The following is a 16,227-nucleotide window of genomic DNA, read 5'->3' as shown; positions in this document are numbered from 1 at the left end:
CTGAGTCTCTATAGAAAAATAGTAAAAGAAGAAGAAGAGAGCAGAGACCCGAACAATATGAAAAGGCACCTGTACTACTAATAAACGAGTTACCGACATGATTCACGTGCTCAGTTCTATTCTTAGCGTTCTCTTTGGATCCTATGAGTTTTTTTTCAACCAACTGTCCTTACTCTTCCCACTTGTCTTTTCTGCATCCAACCTTGTTCATCAACGTATGCAAAATGCAATGGATTTTAGCTGATATAACCACACCGTCCAAATAATAACAACCGTTTTGAGCTGGGTCTTTTTCTAAATTAAACTTGAGTAGATTTTCGTTAACTGGTAAATAATTAACAGAATCTATCGGAACTCGGAAGGTGGTATCGTGAGAGCAATGATTTTCAGTGTAGAAAGGTTTGGTAAATCACGTGGTATACATTATGCTGTATTGGACACTATGGCTTGCATCATCAAATCACAGATTATAGACAAGCTGACTACTGTAGTTCTCAATTTTTTTATTCCTTTCTGACGTAAATATATTTGTAAATTTTTTTGGTGTAAATTGTTAAACTGTTAATAAAGAAATGGTAAACAAATGGTGAGAAATAAAAAGAAGTATCGGACACAATCTACACGTTCTTCTGCTTCACTCTAACACTTGTGCCCCTTCTCTTCTTTGTCTTCTTCCTTCTTCCTCCTTCCTCAAATTCGCTTCGTTCACCTTCAGATTCTCTTACCAGACACCAACTCAGATTCACTCCGACAATGGAAACATTCCGAACATTCCATCTCTTCCTTTTTCTCTCTCACTTAATCTTCTTGACGACACACACTACGCTTACGTCAGCAAACTCTCAGATCGTTGACTGTACAATGTGCACTTCTTGTGACAATCCTTGTCAGCCAAATCCCTCTCCTCAACCACCGACTCCATCTCCTCCACCTCCAGTCACCATCACCGCCTGTCCTCCGCCTCCTAGCTCTGGCGGTGGTGGTGGTGGTCCTTACTACTACTACCCACCTCCTTCTCAGTCTGGCTCTTACCGGCCACCACCGTCTTCCTCCGGCGACGACGGTGGCTACGTTTATCCGCCGCCTAAAAGTGGAGGAAACTACCCTTTTACGCCGCCTCCGAACCCAATCGTTCCTTACTTTCCGTTTTACTACTATAACCCTCCGCCGCAATCTGTTGTATTGTCCGGATCCATAAGTTTATCTTACGGGTTTTCATTTGTGTTAGGTTTTGCTCTTTTTCTCAGTACGTACGTTGCTTATAAATAAATAATACAGGTTAAAGAAGATGATAGAGGTTACTTGTAACAACAAGAAACCCTTTACCCTTGTCTCTTTGCAGGGAAGATGACCATGCATGAGAGATCTTTACGCTGCAGATCCTTTTCACTTCTCTGCTTGTACAAGTAGATATATCTATCATTTTAACAATTTTATGAATGTAGTTTCTTCCCCTTTTTACATAATTTATTTATCAAAAAAAATATTAAAGATAAATAAATGGGGGTTGCCTTTATTTTGGGTTTTAGTTGCTTTTATGTGTTTACATTCCAATTTCAACTAACTATTAGATGCTAAATAGTATGGTTAAAATGACAAACAAAAGCATTTTTCCTAAGGAGACAATAGGACTACTGGATGCTGAAAATAACACCCCTTTTTTGGATACTATTTATTTTTGTTATTCAAAAAGATCAAAACCGCTATAAATGATTTTGGGTCTACATGTTCAACAAGCATCCAATGTAAGTTGATGTTTAATTTTGATAAGAACATTTTTTGTATGGTGACACTCTAGTTGAATTCATGTGTAGATGACTTTTGGTAATATAGAACCTTTTGAATTAATTTTTATATGAAATCGGTTTTAAGTAATTTGAATTTCTGGTTAAAAATGATACACATATTTTAGAATATATCCGTCTGATCTTGAAGAGTTGAAGAAAAGTTTGTGTAGAATTAAACCCTTGACCATGCGGTCAGAGCAGAGAGATCATGCCACGAAGAGCAAAAACACTCTGACTGCTATTTTCTGAGATCTATTAGAATTTTTTTTTGTAATATTTCATTCCCACAAATTTAGCAACCCTTCTTACACTTATGCTTTGACATGCTTATGTTTTATGTTCCCCTTATACACATTTAGCAATCCAAAGTTTATTAATCCGAATGAAACGAGAAGAAAATTAACACAAAAAAATTGAAACGAGAAGAAGAGATTATCGGTTCAATCAGAAACAAAAGCAACGGAATCTAATCAAAACGGTTAGATGAGGATCTAACCCGATCGGAAACTGAAGACAAACCGAAATAACACTATATACTACAGTCCGATCATTGATCGGAATCAAAAAGATAAGTATTTGAGATTTTTATTTTCAACTAAGAGACTCAACAAAAACACTCTATAATGAATAAAGAATTTTAAAATTCACAACTTCAATTTTTTATTACAAAGTACGTGGTTTATCAAATAACAATTTAATAAACCTGATTATAAATTTATAAGGTTTTTTAAAATGCAAAACACCTCAAACTAATTAATACACCTTAGTCATCTCCAACCCAACATTATTTTATTGTGATTTTGACACTAAAACCTTCTACAACCCAATACTAAAATTCACACTATTTTAATGTATCACTATAATTTCACACCAAAAATTTGGTGTGACATTATTCACCATACTAAAATACTATTTCCTCCACTAAAACATTATTCAAGTAATTTATTAAGAAAATGGACAATTATATAAATGACAAATAAAACTATAAATACATATAATATTATAAAATATATTTTAGTGTAAAATTTTGGTGTTATGGTTGGAAAAAAACTTTTTTTAGTGCTGAAATTATACTTAAATAGTGTGATTTTGACACTATAATAGTGTTATAGGTTGTAGAGCATCATTATCGCTAAGAGGTTTCTTAGAAATATATATATTGTTTTTTGTCTAAAAGAAAAATAATCAAAGGTCGACACGTGTCAGTGAGACCTGTGAACAGTGCAAGAAACACTCCAAAATCAGCTCTTAATTCATAATTCATAATTCATAATTCATAGCTTTTCATGATTGTTTCTTATGGGCTGGGCCTGTCTATATGCAGACTAAGCTATTATTTAAATGTTATTAACCTTGTATTGTATTGTGAAAACAAAAAAAGTGGGTATGAAAATCAGAAAAAAAATCTCATGAAAATGAGAAGAGAGAGGGGTGCGTGGATTGGGCTGTCTCCATCACCTTCTCTTTTTTTTCATTTCACCCCCCAACATAAGCCCAAAAGTCGTGAGCTGTTTCATAGCTGTCCCGTTCTGATATCACGCGCTCCAAGAGCGCGTCCACATGGGGTCACATCGAGTTGTACGAGAGATAAGAGGGAACAGCTGGTATTGTTTTGGGGAATTTTGAAAAACAAAGTGATTCAAATTTCAAATTCACTTTCTAAATCATTGACAAACGAAAAAACCCGAGACCATGAATAAAATACTTAGTAAGCGGCTAAAAATACCACAAGTAGCATGTTTTATAATCTGGTTAAATGCAAAAAAGCTGACTATATTAGACTGAAGAAATAACTAATTAATTAGTAAAATAGCAGAACATTAGCTTGGGCTACAAAAAAAAACAATTCCGACAGAATTACATATTATATTATGTTAAATTTCTCTAATTTTCCCTCTAATCTCTCTCAAACACCATTCAGACAAAAAAAAAAAGAGTCGAGAAACAAAACTCAACCACAAGAAAGAGTCATGAGAAGTACTGCAGCTCGTTCCTCTTCACCGAGTTTCCTCCACAGCCTCTTCTTCTCCACCACCGATCTCTTCATCGCCGGTACTTTAAAACCTAAATCCAAAAATCGACTTGCCCTTTCCAAACTCTTCTTGTTAACTCTACTGATGAAATTCTCACTCTCTGTTGTCTTGATCTTATTCTTGAAATTTCCTGACTCGCCTTTTCTATTCTTGATCGTCTGGTGGTCGAGAGGAAGACTGTTGTTGGTTTTGTTCTTGATCTTTTTATTATCATCTTGTCTGATTCCAAGAGCTGCTTGCCTCTTCTTCCTGCTCTTGATCCCACACGCATTGCACAATGACTGCATAAAAAGAACAAAACTTGATCAGACCAGAGAACACAAAGTGATATCACCAAGCTAATCAACATTTATACTTCTTCTATGAGCAGACCAAAGAACAAACAAATTGCAAACAGAACCTACCTAGATGATCCGATCACACTTATACAGCAAAGCCTATACTTAAACCCACTTGAAACAGAGCTAATAACACAAGATCAACCAACATTGTTGAGTGTACTACCTATGACTAGATCTACAGGAAAGATCAAAAGGTTGATCTTACTTTAGGACCAGCAGGGCCACCACGCCAAAGTGGAGTCTTGTTTGTCCCGCAATCAACGCATGTCTTCTTTGTGTCGCCTCCACTTCCGCTACTGCTACAGTTTCCACTTTCAACATCGGAGGAATCTCCCGCCGTTTCGAGCTTCGTCGTCGTCTTTGTTTCTTCCGTCATTGACATCTACAGATCAAAAACAAACAAGACAACTTCAGTACAACAAACTAACGCGATCGACCTGTAAGAAAGGATCAAGCGATCAAAGAAAACTCACATTGAGGATTGAGATAGAAAGGAAGCTCTTTGGCTCCAAGTGACGAATCACAGAAACGAAAGAAATCGTCAGAGAAATGAGAAATCTCTGGCTTGCGAAGAAGAGAGAGTGTGATGATGATAAGGAGGAGAGAGAAAGATGCCGCAGAGGAATAACGAATTAACCAAACGGAGATGGTTTTTATAACAGCGGAGGAGGCGGGGACTAAATAAACCCTAGATTTCCTTCTTATAATTACTTCATCGCCCTCGCGCGCGGGATTTTATTACCACTTAGCCCACCCGCCAAAAATTAAAACAAACTAGAAAAGAAGAGGGAAAATTCAATTTTTACAACATTTATTATTAATTTTTACAAAATTAAATCAAATTTAAATTATTTTCAAATGTGGCGCTCAAATTTATTACAAAATTTACAGTTGCTCAATCTGTATGCAAATTGCCAAGTTGGGCTTAGAGATACATGCATTCTCATCACCTGTATTTTACTCATTCTGTGTAAAAAATTTCACACGAAATGAAAGAGTTCTTACAACTAGATACAATTTTAAATAAAACAAACATTGGACGCCATACTCGATCAGTTTTTAAATATTTCAATACAAATATAACACTTAAAAGTAGGATTTTTTTAATAATGCCTATAATCCCAGACTTTCCACTTTGAAGTTCCTCCTCCGGATTATCTGCAATTCATTCCAGTATGGGTTCAGATTCGTAATATGCCGGTGAACTATTACACAGAGGAGGCGATTACGGCGCTGGGGGAATTGATAGGTGAAGTTAAAGTGGTTGCGTTTGACCCGGAAAAGTCTCAGAGCCGAGAGTATGTAAGAGTTTTGGTGCGCTTCAACGTAACAAGACCATTAAGAAAGTCAAAGGTGGTCAACCTGCCTGAAGGAGGATCTACGGTGGTATATTTTAACTATGAGCGAATTCAGAAGAGATGCTATGAGTGTCAAAGATTAAATCACTCTAAGGATGTATGTCCTCTGCTGATTCGAAAAAGAAAGGAGATGACCTTGGAAAGAAGACAGAGGATTATCATGGACAAAGCAGCTCCTAAGAAAGTAATAGATGAAGATGATCCTCTTTTTGGGATCCTAAATGAAGAGCAAGTTGGTTTATGCAAGGAGACGGGTCGGAGGAAGATATCTCCGGAGGTTCTGGAGGAAATGAGGCGTTATATGATGGCGGCCACAGAAGCTGATAAAGCGATAAGAGCTGATAGAGTTAAAATTTCTGTTGCAGAAGCTGAAAAGGATCCTGTGGCTCAGAAAACTATTCTCAGATTGGAATCCAAACCAATCTTCACTAAAGATCTTGATCTAGGAAAAGGATTGGTTTATGATTTTGATCTGAATGAAGAGGTGGAGCATAGAGGAGATAGTAGTACGGGAGAGAAGCTTATGGCATCAGCTATTAAAGCGCATAGTTTGGAGGAAAGGCAGGTCCACAGGTCCAAATGGTTAGAAAGCGAAGGAATCTTGGAGACGAAAGGATTGGGACCTAGCGCATCGATGTATAATCCTGGTCCATCAAACGTGCGGAAGATTGAGGAAAGGGATGATGTCTCTCTTACCTTTGAGGGGAGCTCAACGGGATATGGTTTGAATCCTTCTGTAATTCAACCATCCGGGGCTTCTTCCAAAAAGGTGACACCTAGAAGAAGACCGTATATGAGGATGAGACAAGACAAGAAATTATCATCTACAAGCATCCTTCAGGAACTATATGGGAGTGCAGTAGACAATGAGAAGGTCGGATCTAAAAGAAGACAAGTGGAGGAAGAAATAGCAGGACAAAAAGTCGCTCGACGCGATGAATCAAGGGTGATCCCGCATGAGGGATCGCCGCAATCCAAATGAGCCTCATTAGCTGGAATTGTCAGGGAGTGGGGAGGCCTCAGGACCTGACAATTCCCAGACTAAGGGAGATGCGTAAAAAACATTTCCCTGAGGTCCTTTTTTTGATGGAAACAATGAACTGTAGAAATATTTTGGTTGACTTGCAAGTATGGTTAGGCTATGACCGGGTAGTTACTGTAGAACCTGTAGGAAAGGCGGGGGGTCTTGCTGTGTTTTATAAGAAGTCTGTAAATATACAGTTTTTGATTGTAAACAAAAATCTAATAGACTGTATAATACAGTATGGTGATGTCTCCTTTTTCGCGTCCTGTGTATATGGGCCATCGACCTTAAAAGGTAGAATGTCTTTGTGGGAAAGGCTAAGTAGGATTGGTGTAGATAGGAGAGATAGTTGGTGTGTGTTTGGGGATTTTAACGACATTCTACACAATGGTGAAAAGATAGGTGGAGTGTGGAGGTCGGATGATTCTTTTTTACCGTTTAATCAGATGATGGAAGCAGGGCAATTGGAAGAGTTACCTAGCCATGGGAATGGCTTTACTTGGGGAGGTAAAAGGAACAACTGTTGGATTCAGTCAAGATTGGACAGATGCTTTGGAAATAAGGAATGGTTTAGGCAGTTCCCTTGTGCTAACCAATCTTTCTTGGATAAAAGAGGGTCTGATCATCGGCCAGTGCTAATTAACCTTATTGAAGCTCAAGAATCCTACAGAGGCACGTTCAAGTTTGATAGAAGATTGTTAGAAATAGAAGGCATTAAGGATAATGTGATCAATGCTTGGGATTTTGGAGGCAATAATCGTGTGGAAACTGTTTCTTCAAGACTGAGAGCTTGCAGAAAGGCGTTAAGTGGGTTAAAGAAGCAGGTCAACTTGAATTCAAAGGACCGAATCCAACAAGCTGAGGTTGCTTTAGAAAGAGAACAATCTTCAAACCAGCCGTCAGTTGAGCATATTAATGTTTTGAAAAAGGAGCTTGTGAGAGCCTACAGAGATGAGGAAATATTTTGGAGGCAAAAGAGCAAAGACAAGTGGTTAAGTGGTGGTGACAGAAATACAAGATTCTTTCACAATTCGGTGAAAATGGCACGGGCTAGAAACACTATAGACAAACTGATCAATGAGGAAGGTGTAGAAGTATTTTCAGAGGCTGCAAAGGGTGAAGTGGCGGTACAATATTTCTCAAATTTATTCAAGTCTTCTAATCCAACCTCTTTTGGAACATGGTTTCAAGGCATGAGAACCAGAGTAACAGCAAATATGAATCATGAGCTTACGAAGCCTGTATCAGATTTTGAGGTCAAAGAGGCTGTGTTCGCAATTGATCCTTCAAAAGCACCGGGACCTGATGGTATGTCTGCATTATTCTTTCAAAAATTTTGGGACGTGATTAAGGAGCAGGTTGTTAAGGAAGTGCGATTGTTTTTCGATTCTGGAGTTCTCCCAAAGGAATGGAACTACACACACCTTTGCTTAATACCGAAGTTCCCTAATCCAAAGAACATTGCAGATCTCAGGCCAATCAGCCTTTGCTCAGTGACTTATAAAATCCTTTCCAAGATTTTGGTAAAGAGATTGAAGCCATGGATGCCGGAGCTGATTTCTCCAACACAATCAGCTTTTGTATCAGAGAGGATCATATCAGATAACATTATCGTAGCACATGAGGTGATTCATTCTCTAGGCTCTCAAGATCCGTTTGCATCAGAAGATATGATGGTCAAGACAGATATGTCCAAGGCCTATGACCGAGTGGAATGGAGCTATCTGAGAGCACTTCTCGAAGCTATGGGATTTGATGCTAAGTGGATTAACTGGATTCTGATGTGTGTTTCCTCAGTCACATTTTCTGTCCTGATAAATGATCAGCCTCATGGTTTAATCACGCCTCAGAGAGGACTTAGACAGGGAGACCCTCTGTCTCCTTTTTTGTTTGTTCTTTGCGCTGAAGGCCTAACTCATCTATTACACAAAGCTAAAGAGGAAGGAAGTATTACAGGGATAAAATATGGCAGGAGTGGTCCAACGGTGAATCATCTGATGTTTGCAGACGATTGCTTATTTGTTTGCAAGGCGAATGAAGATCAGAGTGGGGCTTTAATGAGAATACTGAAGAGATATGGAGATGTAACTGGGCAAGTGATAAATTCGGGGAAATCCTCCATAACTTTTGGGAAGAAGATCAAGGAGGAGGAGAAAATCAAAGTGAAGCGAAGAATGGGTATTGATGCTGAAGGAGGAAATGCGAAATACCTTGGGCTACCTGAGAGCTTAAAAGGATCAAAAATTCAGGTTTTTTCATATCTTAAGGAAAGGCTGAGTAAGAAAATATCGAGTTGGCACGCCAGAGCTTTATCTCAAGGAGGGAAAGAGGTCATGATTAAATCGGTGGCTTATGCGCTGCCGGTATATGCTATGTCCTGTTATAGACTGCCAAAAACGGTCTGTGACAATCTTGCCAGCGCAATGGCTAGCTTTTGGTGGAGCTCGGTTGAACATAAAAGGAAGATACACTGGATTAGCTGGAATAAGATGTGTCTACCTAAGGAAAGTGGTGGCATGGGATTTAAAGACCTGGAATGCTTAAACCAAGCTTTGCTTGCAAAGCAAGCGTGGAGATTGATTCAATATGAAGATTGCTTAATGGCAAAAGTACTTAAAGGAAAATATTATGATGATCAACATTTTATCAAAGCTTCCTTAGGTGCAAGACCATCATATGCCTGGAGAAGTATCTTGCATGGAAAGGAGCTTTTGGTAAAAGGCTTGAAGCATTCTGTTGGCAACGGAAGAAGCATCAACGTGTGGTCGGAGCCTTGGATGGAAGACAAGGAGGGGATATGCAGAACGCCATATAGAAGACAAAGATTTTTTGATGCTAATTTAAAGGTCTCAGATGTCATTGATACTCAGACCCGAAGATGGAGTAACAGAGTAATGTCTGATATCTTTGTTCAAAGTGATAGAGAACTTCTTCTGCAGAACCAACCATCAGTGGATGAAGAAGATTCCTGGATATGGCGACACACGAGGAATGGAGTATACTCGGTCAAAACAGGATATGATCTAGCATACTCACTGCATAATCGTCACTTCCTTATGGATCAGAATTCACTACCCTCTTTAAATCCTCTCAAGGAGCAGATATGGAGTCTAAAAGCTCCATCAAAAATCAAGGTGTTTCTGTGGAAGGCTCTGTCGGGAGCAATTGCGGTAAATGATGGTCTTGTCAATAGGGGGATGAAGTGTGATGATAGATGTCAAACATGTGGATTAGATGGAGAGTCTATCAACCATGTTCTCTTTTCATGTCCTTTGGCAAGAAAAACGTGGGCCACATCAGGCTTTCCTTTTCCACAAGGAGGTTTTGATGATTATTCAATCTACTCAAACGTGAGTTACTTGCTTTCGGTGTGGAAAAATAAGAATTGGGATCAAGAGATAACGAGCTTCTTTCCCTGGCTGGTATGGTATATATGGAAGAATAGAAACTCCTTGTTGTTTGAAGGATTCTTACATGAAGGGGTTCAAGTTTGTGTTAAAGCAAAGGAGGAAGCGAAGTTATGGTTTATGGCGCAGGAACTAAATGAGATGGGTGAAGACAGAGAAAGTGATGAGGTGAATTTGAGGAATGAAGGGTGGCAGAGGCCACCAGTAAATGTTGTCAAGTGTAACATTGGTATGAAATGGTCACAGAAGAGAAGGATCATGGGGGCAGCGTGGGTTCTAAGAGATTCAAATGGAGTGGTGTTACTTCATAGTCGGCGGTCTTTTGGATCAGTCGGGTCAAAAGACGAGGCTTATTTTTGGAGTATAGTGTGGGCGTTGGAAAGCATGATGAGTCATGGGTGCTTCAAAGTTCACTTTGCCTCTGAAGGAAGAGTATTGGTGAATGCTATCAATAGACCAAAAGCTTGGCCCTCTTTCAGATTCAAAGTGAATGAAATCAGACGGCTCCTTGGAAATTTTTGGGATTGGCACTTTTATTGTGAAACTTTTGAAGCAAACAGAGGAGCCCGCTTGATTGCGCAAAGTGCGGTGACAAGGGATCGATTTCAATCTTATGTTGCGTGCGGTCAACCGAGATGGCTGTCTCAGCTGTTTGATAATGAAGCTGTGCATCGATAAGTGCATAGATGGCTTCTAATTTTTTGGGGTTTGTTGGCTACGAAACGTATGTAAAATATGATATGTAAGGTTTCACGTATATATAATATGCATCCTTCAGTGGAAAAAAAAAAAAAAAACAAAAATATTGGAATATATATAACCCCTACTTAGGGTATGACTGGTTTTCCCGCTACCACCCGCAAACGCAGCTTTTGCGGTTGGTAGCGGTTGCTAACGTTTTGCAACAATCGCTCAAACCGCTCTAAACCGCTCCAAATAGCTCCAAATCGCTTTGAACCTCATAAATTCAAAAGCTGGTTCCAGCTAGCGTTTGCGGTTGCGGGTGTTTGCGGGAGGATAAAAAAATTATTTTTTTTCCAAAACAATATAAATATAATAAAAAAATTCAATAAAAAAAATTAAATTGAAATTATAAAAATGCTAAAATATATCAATTAAATTTTAATTAATATTATAAAACTTTAAAATAACAATATTTTCTATATTTAAAAAAAAATTAAACTATAACTTTCTAAATATAAATTTTATATTTATTATAATATTATTATTTTTGATATTTTTATAATTGTATAAAATGTAAATATTGTTAATTTATTATTTAACTGCTACTGCATTTGGTAGTTAACCAGTCATAAATATCCCGCAAACGCACCAATTTCTAACCGCAGAACCAGTCATACAAATCTCTTAAAACCGCTAGAAACCGCAACCACCCGCATCCGCAAACTCCCGCAACCGTAAACGCAACCGCTGCGGTTGAACCAGTCAGGCCCTTAATCGAAGTTGACGATAAGCATTAATAACATCGATTTATGGGACATAATACTTTGAAAAGAAAAGACATTAGTAATATATAATATATAGAAAAGCGTGCATATGTAGACAACAATAGCCCAACATGACTTGGACCGCACAGGAAAACAAATAGATAAAAAAATATTAACAAAATAAAGAGACGCACCAAGTGGGCTTTCTTTGCCACCACCAATAAGACCAGAAAATGTTTGACCAACTTTTTTATGTTTTTTGACTTTGCAATGAGTGTTGTGTAGTAACTAATATAACAAAGCCCCCAGAGACTCACCAAACAACATAACTAGACCACCCAAATTTTCCCATTTAGAGTTCATAAAATATTCCCCCTCTCATTGACTCCTACCCAACTCCCCCAACAAAGCTTATTTTATGACTCAATCCCACCATCTGACCAGACAATATCAGGACCGACCAAGGCACCCCCATCTGACTTTTAAACACAAGACCAGACTCAAATCAGACCCATTTAAAACCAGTGCCCCCAAGACTCTTGACCTCCTTTGACTCTTCAATCATCATGCTTTGCTCCTGTTTAAACAAAACCAGACTCAAAGAATTACACACATGATTCACTCTACTCCCACCTACTCTATGCTTTGAGATGCTCAGACATCTGGACAGGATTTGTTTAATCCTACAGTTAATTGAGTATTATTATACCTTCACTTGAAGTTGAATCCACCTGGAGGTGCGGCTGCATCGCTACCCCCAAACTGGAATCCCTGAGCAGATTCATCACCAGGTGGTAAAGTCTCGTCTTCCTCCTCCAACCAGTATGTTTCAAGAATCTTCACTGCCTTCTCATATATCTCGCTGTTGTCATGACTCTGCAGATTCTCAATCTTCTCTAGTCCCTCAGCATCATCGATTAGCTGTGCATAATAGTTTGCATCCCCTGTGTTTCCCGTCACCTTCTCAGCTTCCCCGACTTTCAGAATGTTCTCTAGTCCTTCTAGACACACGGTGATAATCCTTGGATCCGGGCATACCAAAAGATCGCACAGTGGTTTCACGACTCCCTGATCCACCATGTACCTAAACGCACGCAACAAAGAGAATATTTAAGTGATCGTTTGAAAGAGAGCTAGCGAAGATTTTTAAAGGACGCGAGATCAAACAAAGATGGGGATGGTATCAAATAAGCTTACTTGATCTGGTCAGCAGAACCGCCCGAAGTGGCATTTGAGACTGCCCATGCAGCTTCTTTCTTTATATCGAACTCAGCATTTTGAAGCAGATTGATGAGAGGACCGATCAAACCAGCTTCACATACAGCCTAAATTGCAGAAACAAAAAAGATAAAGAGCAACATAAGCATACAGAAACTCTTTCTTCAAACAACCAAAACCTCTCAAACTAATAATATTGATAACCTGAACAAAAAAAAAAAAATCAATTTTCGGAAATGGTTTACCTGAATCTGGTCCCTGTTTCCAGCAGTGATGTTTGAGATTGTCCAGCATGCTTCCTTTTTAATGCTCTTCTTATGATTCTGAGTCAGAAGACTCAGAAGACAAAGGAGTGCACCATGACTAATTACACACTGCAACAGAAATTCTCATCAGCTCAGAACCAGCAAAAAGAAAAGAACTATCAAAGTAATCGTTAAATATTTGAGTCACGAGACGAGAGCATTATACATCTAAATGTTTGAGAGCATTATAGGCAGGACACCAGAAATCGTGTGCACTATTTCAGAGATGCTTTGTGCTAAAGTAGCTTATGTGAAAAGATGCATGATACTAGCGTCGACCAAATATTAAAAGAAAGATAGATATCATTCCAGAGGTACACCTAATATTCTCAATGTGATTTATCTGATTAGCATGAAGCTATGCAAGTAACTTCTGACAGCCAATAGTCATTTATCATTATCATACTGTTCAAAATTTGGTTGCGAAGCTAGTGGTGTCACATTATTCACATTACTGTTCTAGGAAGAGTGGAACATGCATGCTGGATATATATGAATGAAACTACAGAAGAGCAAGTCTACCTGCGTCTGCGCATCGTCTCCAGTGACGATGTTACCAATACTACGAAGAGCGGGTATAAGCACAGACGGTGACGGATGCCTACAGCAAGCCAAAAGTCAATGATATTCATTAACACATAATCATGTCAAAAGCAATGTAAATTACAGGACTGAAAAGACTTACTGGAGAAGCTCGACAAGTCGAGGAACAACACCTGCCTCGATGACAGATTGGATTTTGTCATTTGTGCCATCAGAAAGATAAGAGAGAGCCCAACAGGCATCCGTTAACACTTCCTCATCAGTCGAATGAATAAGGCGCTCAAGGGCTGGAAGTGCTGGACGAACCTGTTAGAGAACACAGATGTTAAAAATAATCTTCCTTGATCAAATAAGGAAGAGAATAAGACTGAAATGAGAGACAAACCTGGTCAAAAGGAGGCTGTGGCTTGCCCCTGCAGAAATTAGAGAGGGTCCAAGTAGCATTTCTGAGCATGGAGAGTTTAGCATGCTCATTCAACTGAGAGAGCAATGGTAACAAAGCTCCCTTACTCAGTACAAGATCTCTGCACTGTGGAGAATCACCAGCAACGTTCCCTAATGCCCAAACAGCCTGACACAAGAACAGGTTAAGAAAATAAACTTTAAGAACAAACTTTGCCTCGAGTATTAAAACCATGGAAACATAATTTTACCTGCTCACGGACATCATCACTCTGGGAAGCCAGGAGCTGAACAAAAATGGGAACAGCATCATGTTGAATGACAACCTTCGTATGCTCAGAAGTCCCAGAAGCAATGTTCGTCAGTGCCCAAGCAGCTTCAAACTGAAGCCACACACACACACAAAGTATAAAGAATCTGATAATAAATGTAGTCAAATACAAAACGGATCCAACAAACCTGAAGCTGTGGATAATCCTCCCTCATGAGAAACTCCACAAACCTTGGCACAACACCAGCATCAATCACCTCTTCTATCGGAGGACTACGCTCTGCAACTCAAATCAAAACCATGGATTCAATTCAAGAAAATTGCAGAGTCCGTCGAATCAAAGCTTAAGAACTCAAACGTTATACCTATAGAAAGCAATTTACGGAACTGAGTAGTGGCTTCAAGCTGCAAGCTCCTATCATCTGACCAGACTCCACCGACCATAGAAGGCAAGCTCTCCAACTTAATCAAATCAAACCAATCGAAACGAATCTAATTAGTTCCCAATACAAAAACAAAAACCTAGAAATCGAATCCAGATCCGTATAGATTATACCTTTTTCTCGACGGATGAAGCAGCAGAAGTGACTTGAGGCAGCTGCGTGGCTTGAAGCCCCTCGCGACGCTTCTTCAGTAAGCTCTCTTCGCGCTTGGTCTTACGGATCTCCACCATGTTGTCTTCCCTCCTCCTGCGTCCTTCCTCTGCGTCCACCGCCACTTTGTAGCGGTTACGGCGAACCTCGGTCCTGGCGTTGGGTCTCAGAGACATGGCTACAATTCTTCTTCTCCTTCTTGCTCTGCGGGGTTGAATGAGTCAGTAGCAGATGAGCCGACGAGAGACTTTGTGTGTGTGTGTGTATATGTGAAAAAGTGTATGTATAGGATCGGCGGATAGAGAGAGAGAGAGGGTAAACCCTAGACGAAGTGGAGGGGTACGAGAAAAGAGGAAAATTATTGAATTTCCTCTGCTTTATTCATTCTTTCATTGATTTGTAAATAATGATTCAATTTCGTTGCTTTATTCGTTCATTGATTTGTTATTATAAATAACTTTTAGATTTTTTTATCAATTTTAATGATTTTTGAATCTTACAAGTAAATTTTAATTAATATTTCTAAATTTATAGATTTTCTTTTAAATTTGTGTATTTTATATTTTAACAAAAAATCTAAATGTACTAAACTTTACAATAAAGTAAATTAAATGAATAGCATGTAATTTTAATATATAAAATAATAATAATCCACTGTTGTTTAAATTTATATACTAACATGTAAATTTGAAATTAAAATAATAATCCATTTAGTTTAATCTTTTTGATTCTTAAAAATATAAAATTTCTAGCCAACTTGGTTTTGCTTGGTATAGTAATAAGAATTTAAAAGTATACTAGTGGTATTCCGGCGCTACGCGCCGGGTTCGTATGTTTTATGTTCACAAAATATGAAAATGAATATATGTTGAAAGATAATGATATCCATTTGATAGTGGTTAGCGACCATATTACTTTGTTTTGAAATTGATTAGTCAAACTGGAATATCATAAGTAGTTGTGACTAATCGATTCGATAGAAGTATAATAAAAAACCGATAGTCGTAACAAAGTTAATTTAATTGAAATTTAAACATAAACTAAGGTTGATGTTTATATATTTTGTATGAAAATTAAAACAAAAATCAAAAGCATCATGTAAATGAAACTGAAAATTTGAATATAAGAAACTCCCTTATAAATTGTAATAATGCTGAATCATATATGATTTTCCCCACATATGGAACAACTTATGTTTAAACGAAGCCATTGATCAATGCAGCGGAAATGGAAGTATGGTCACAAGTAAGAGAGCATAGATAAGTTCTATTTTGTAATTTCCGATGCATACCGTGCATGTATTGTTTTTTTTTCATATGTAGTTGGAGGCCTATTAATTCCCTCCAGATGGTGATGATAAAGCAGACATCAAATTTTGCAGTCACTTTTGGTTGTAGTCTGTGATAGTAAGAGTAACTTGAAGATCATCAGCTATGTTATGGTCGGTCTTCAGGTGTTAGTAATTTCCATCACGTAGTGGACTGTCTTGTATAAGTA

General features: G+C 38.3%; 4 protein-coding genes across 5 annotated transcripts; 2 read left to right on the top strand and 2 right to left on the bottom strand.

The window, feature by feature from the left end:
* Positions 1 to 597: 597 nt before the first annotated feature.
* On the top strand, positions 598 to 1,516 carry LOC106446712 (leucine-rich repeat extensin-like protein 1). The gene has a single exon (XM_013888491.3). The coding sequence runs from the start codon at positions 754 to 756 to the stop codon at positions 1,267 to 1,269; it is 516 nt and encodes a 171-aa protein (XP_013743945.2). The 5' UTR covers positions 598 to 753; the 3' UTR covers positions 1,270 to 1,516.
* Positions 1,517 to 3,563: 2,047 nt separating this feature from the next.
* On the bottom strand, positions 3,564 to 4,837 carry LOC106446696 (GATA transcription factor 17). The gene is made up of 3 exons (XM_013888474.3): positions 4,635 to 4,837; positions 4,367 to 4,543; positions 3,564 to 4,101 (listed from the first exon to the last, which is right to left on the bottom strand). Exons 2-3 carry the CDS (start codon positions 4,541 to 4,543, stop codon positions 3,739 to 3,741), a joined length of 540 nt encoding a protein of 179 aa, XP_013743928.2. The 5' UTR covers positions 4,635 to 4,837; the 3' UTR covers positions 3,564 to 3,738.
* Positions 4,838 to 5,355: 518 nt separating this feature from the next.
* On the top strand, positions 5,356 to 6,501 carry LOC125596620. The gene has a single exon (XM_048771842.1). It carries the CDS (start codon positions 5,356 to 5,358, stop codon positions 6,499 to 6,501), a length of 1,146 nt encoding a protein of 381 aa, XP_048627799.1.
* A 4,956-nt stretch (positions 6,502 to 11,457) lies between these two features.
* Positions 11,458 to 15,124, bottom strand: LOC106446675 (importin subunit alpha-2). 2 transcript variants are annotated; one of them, XM_013888453.3, is made up of 11 exons: positions 14,694 to 15,124; positions 14,503 to 14,599; positions 14,326 to 14,417; positions 14,118 to 14,249; positions 13,850 to 14,035; positions 13,607 to 13,770; positions 13,444 to 13,522; positions 12,862 to 12,990; positions 12,596 to 12,723; positions 12,108 to 12,482; positions 11,458 to 11,975 (listed from the first exon to the last, which is right to left on the bottom strand). In XM_013888453.3, exons 1-10 carry the CDS (start codon positions 14,904 to 14,906, stop codon positions 12,110 to 12,112), a joined length of 1,593 nt encoding a protein of 530 aa, XP_013743907.1. In that variant the 5' UTR covers positions 14,907 to 15,124; the 3' UTR covers positions 11,458 to 11,975; positions 12,108 to 12,109. The 2 variants fall into 2 exon arrangements, with proteins under 2 accessions (XP_013743907.1, XP_048626734.1); XM_048770777.1 differs by lacking the exon at positions 11,458 to 11,975 and having other exon boundaries at positions 12,107 to 12,482; positions 14,694 to 15,102.
* Between the last annotated feature and the right edge of the window lie 1,103 nt (positions 15,125 to 16,227).

Source organism: Brassica napus, chromosome A1 (genome assembly GCF_020379485.1).
Source record: "Brassica napus cultivar Da-Ae chromosome A1, Da-Ae, whole genome shotgun sequence".
NCBI lineage: Eukaryota > Viridiplantae > Streptophyta > Magnoliopsida > Brassicales > Brassicaceae > Brassica > Brassica napus.
The sequence above is the reverse complement of the archived record's forward strand: the minus strand, read 5'-3'. Positions and strand labels throughout refer to the sequence as shown.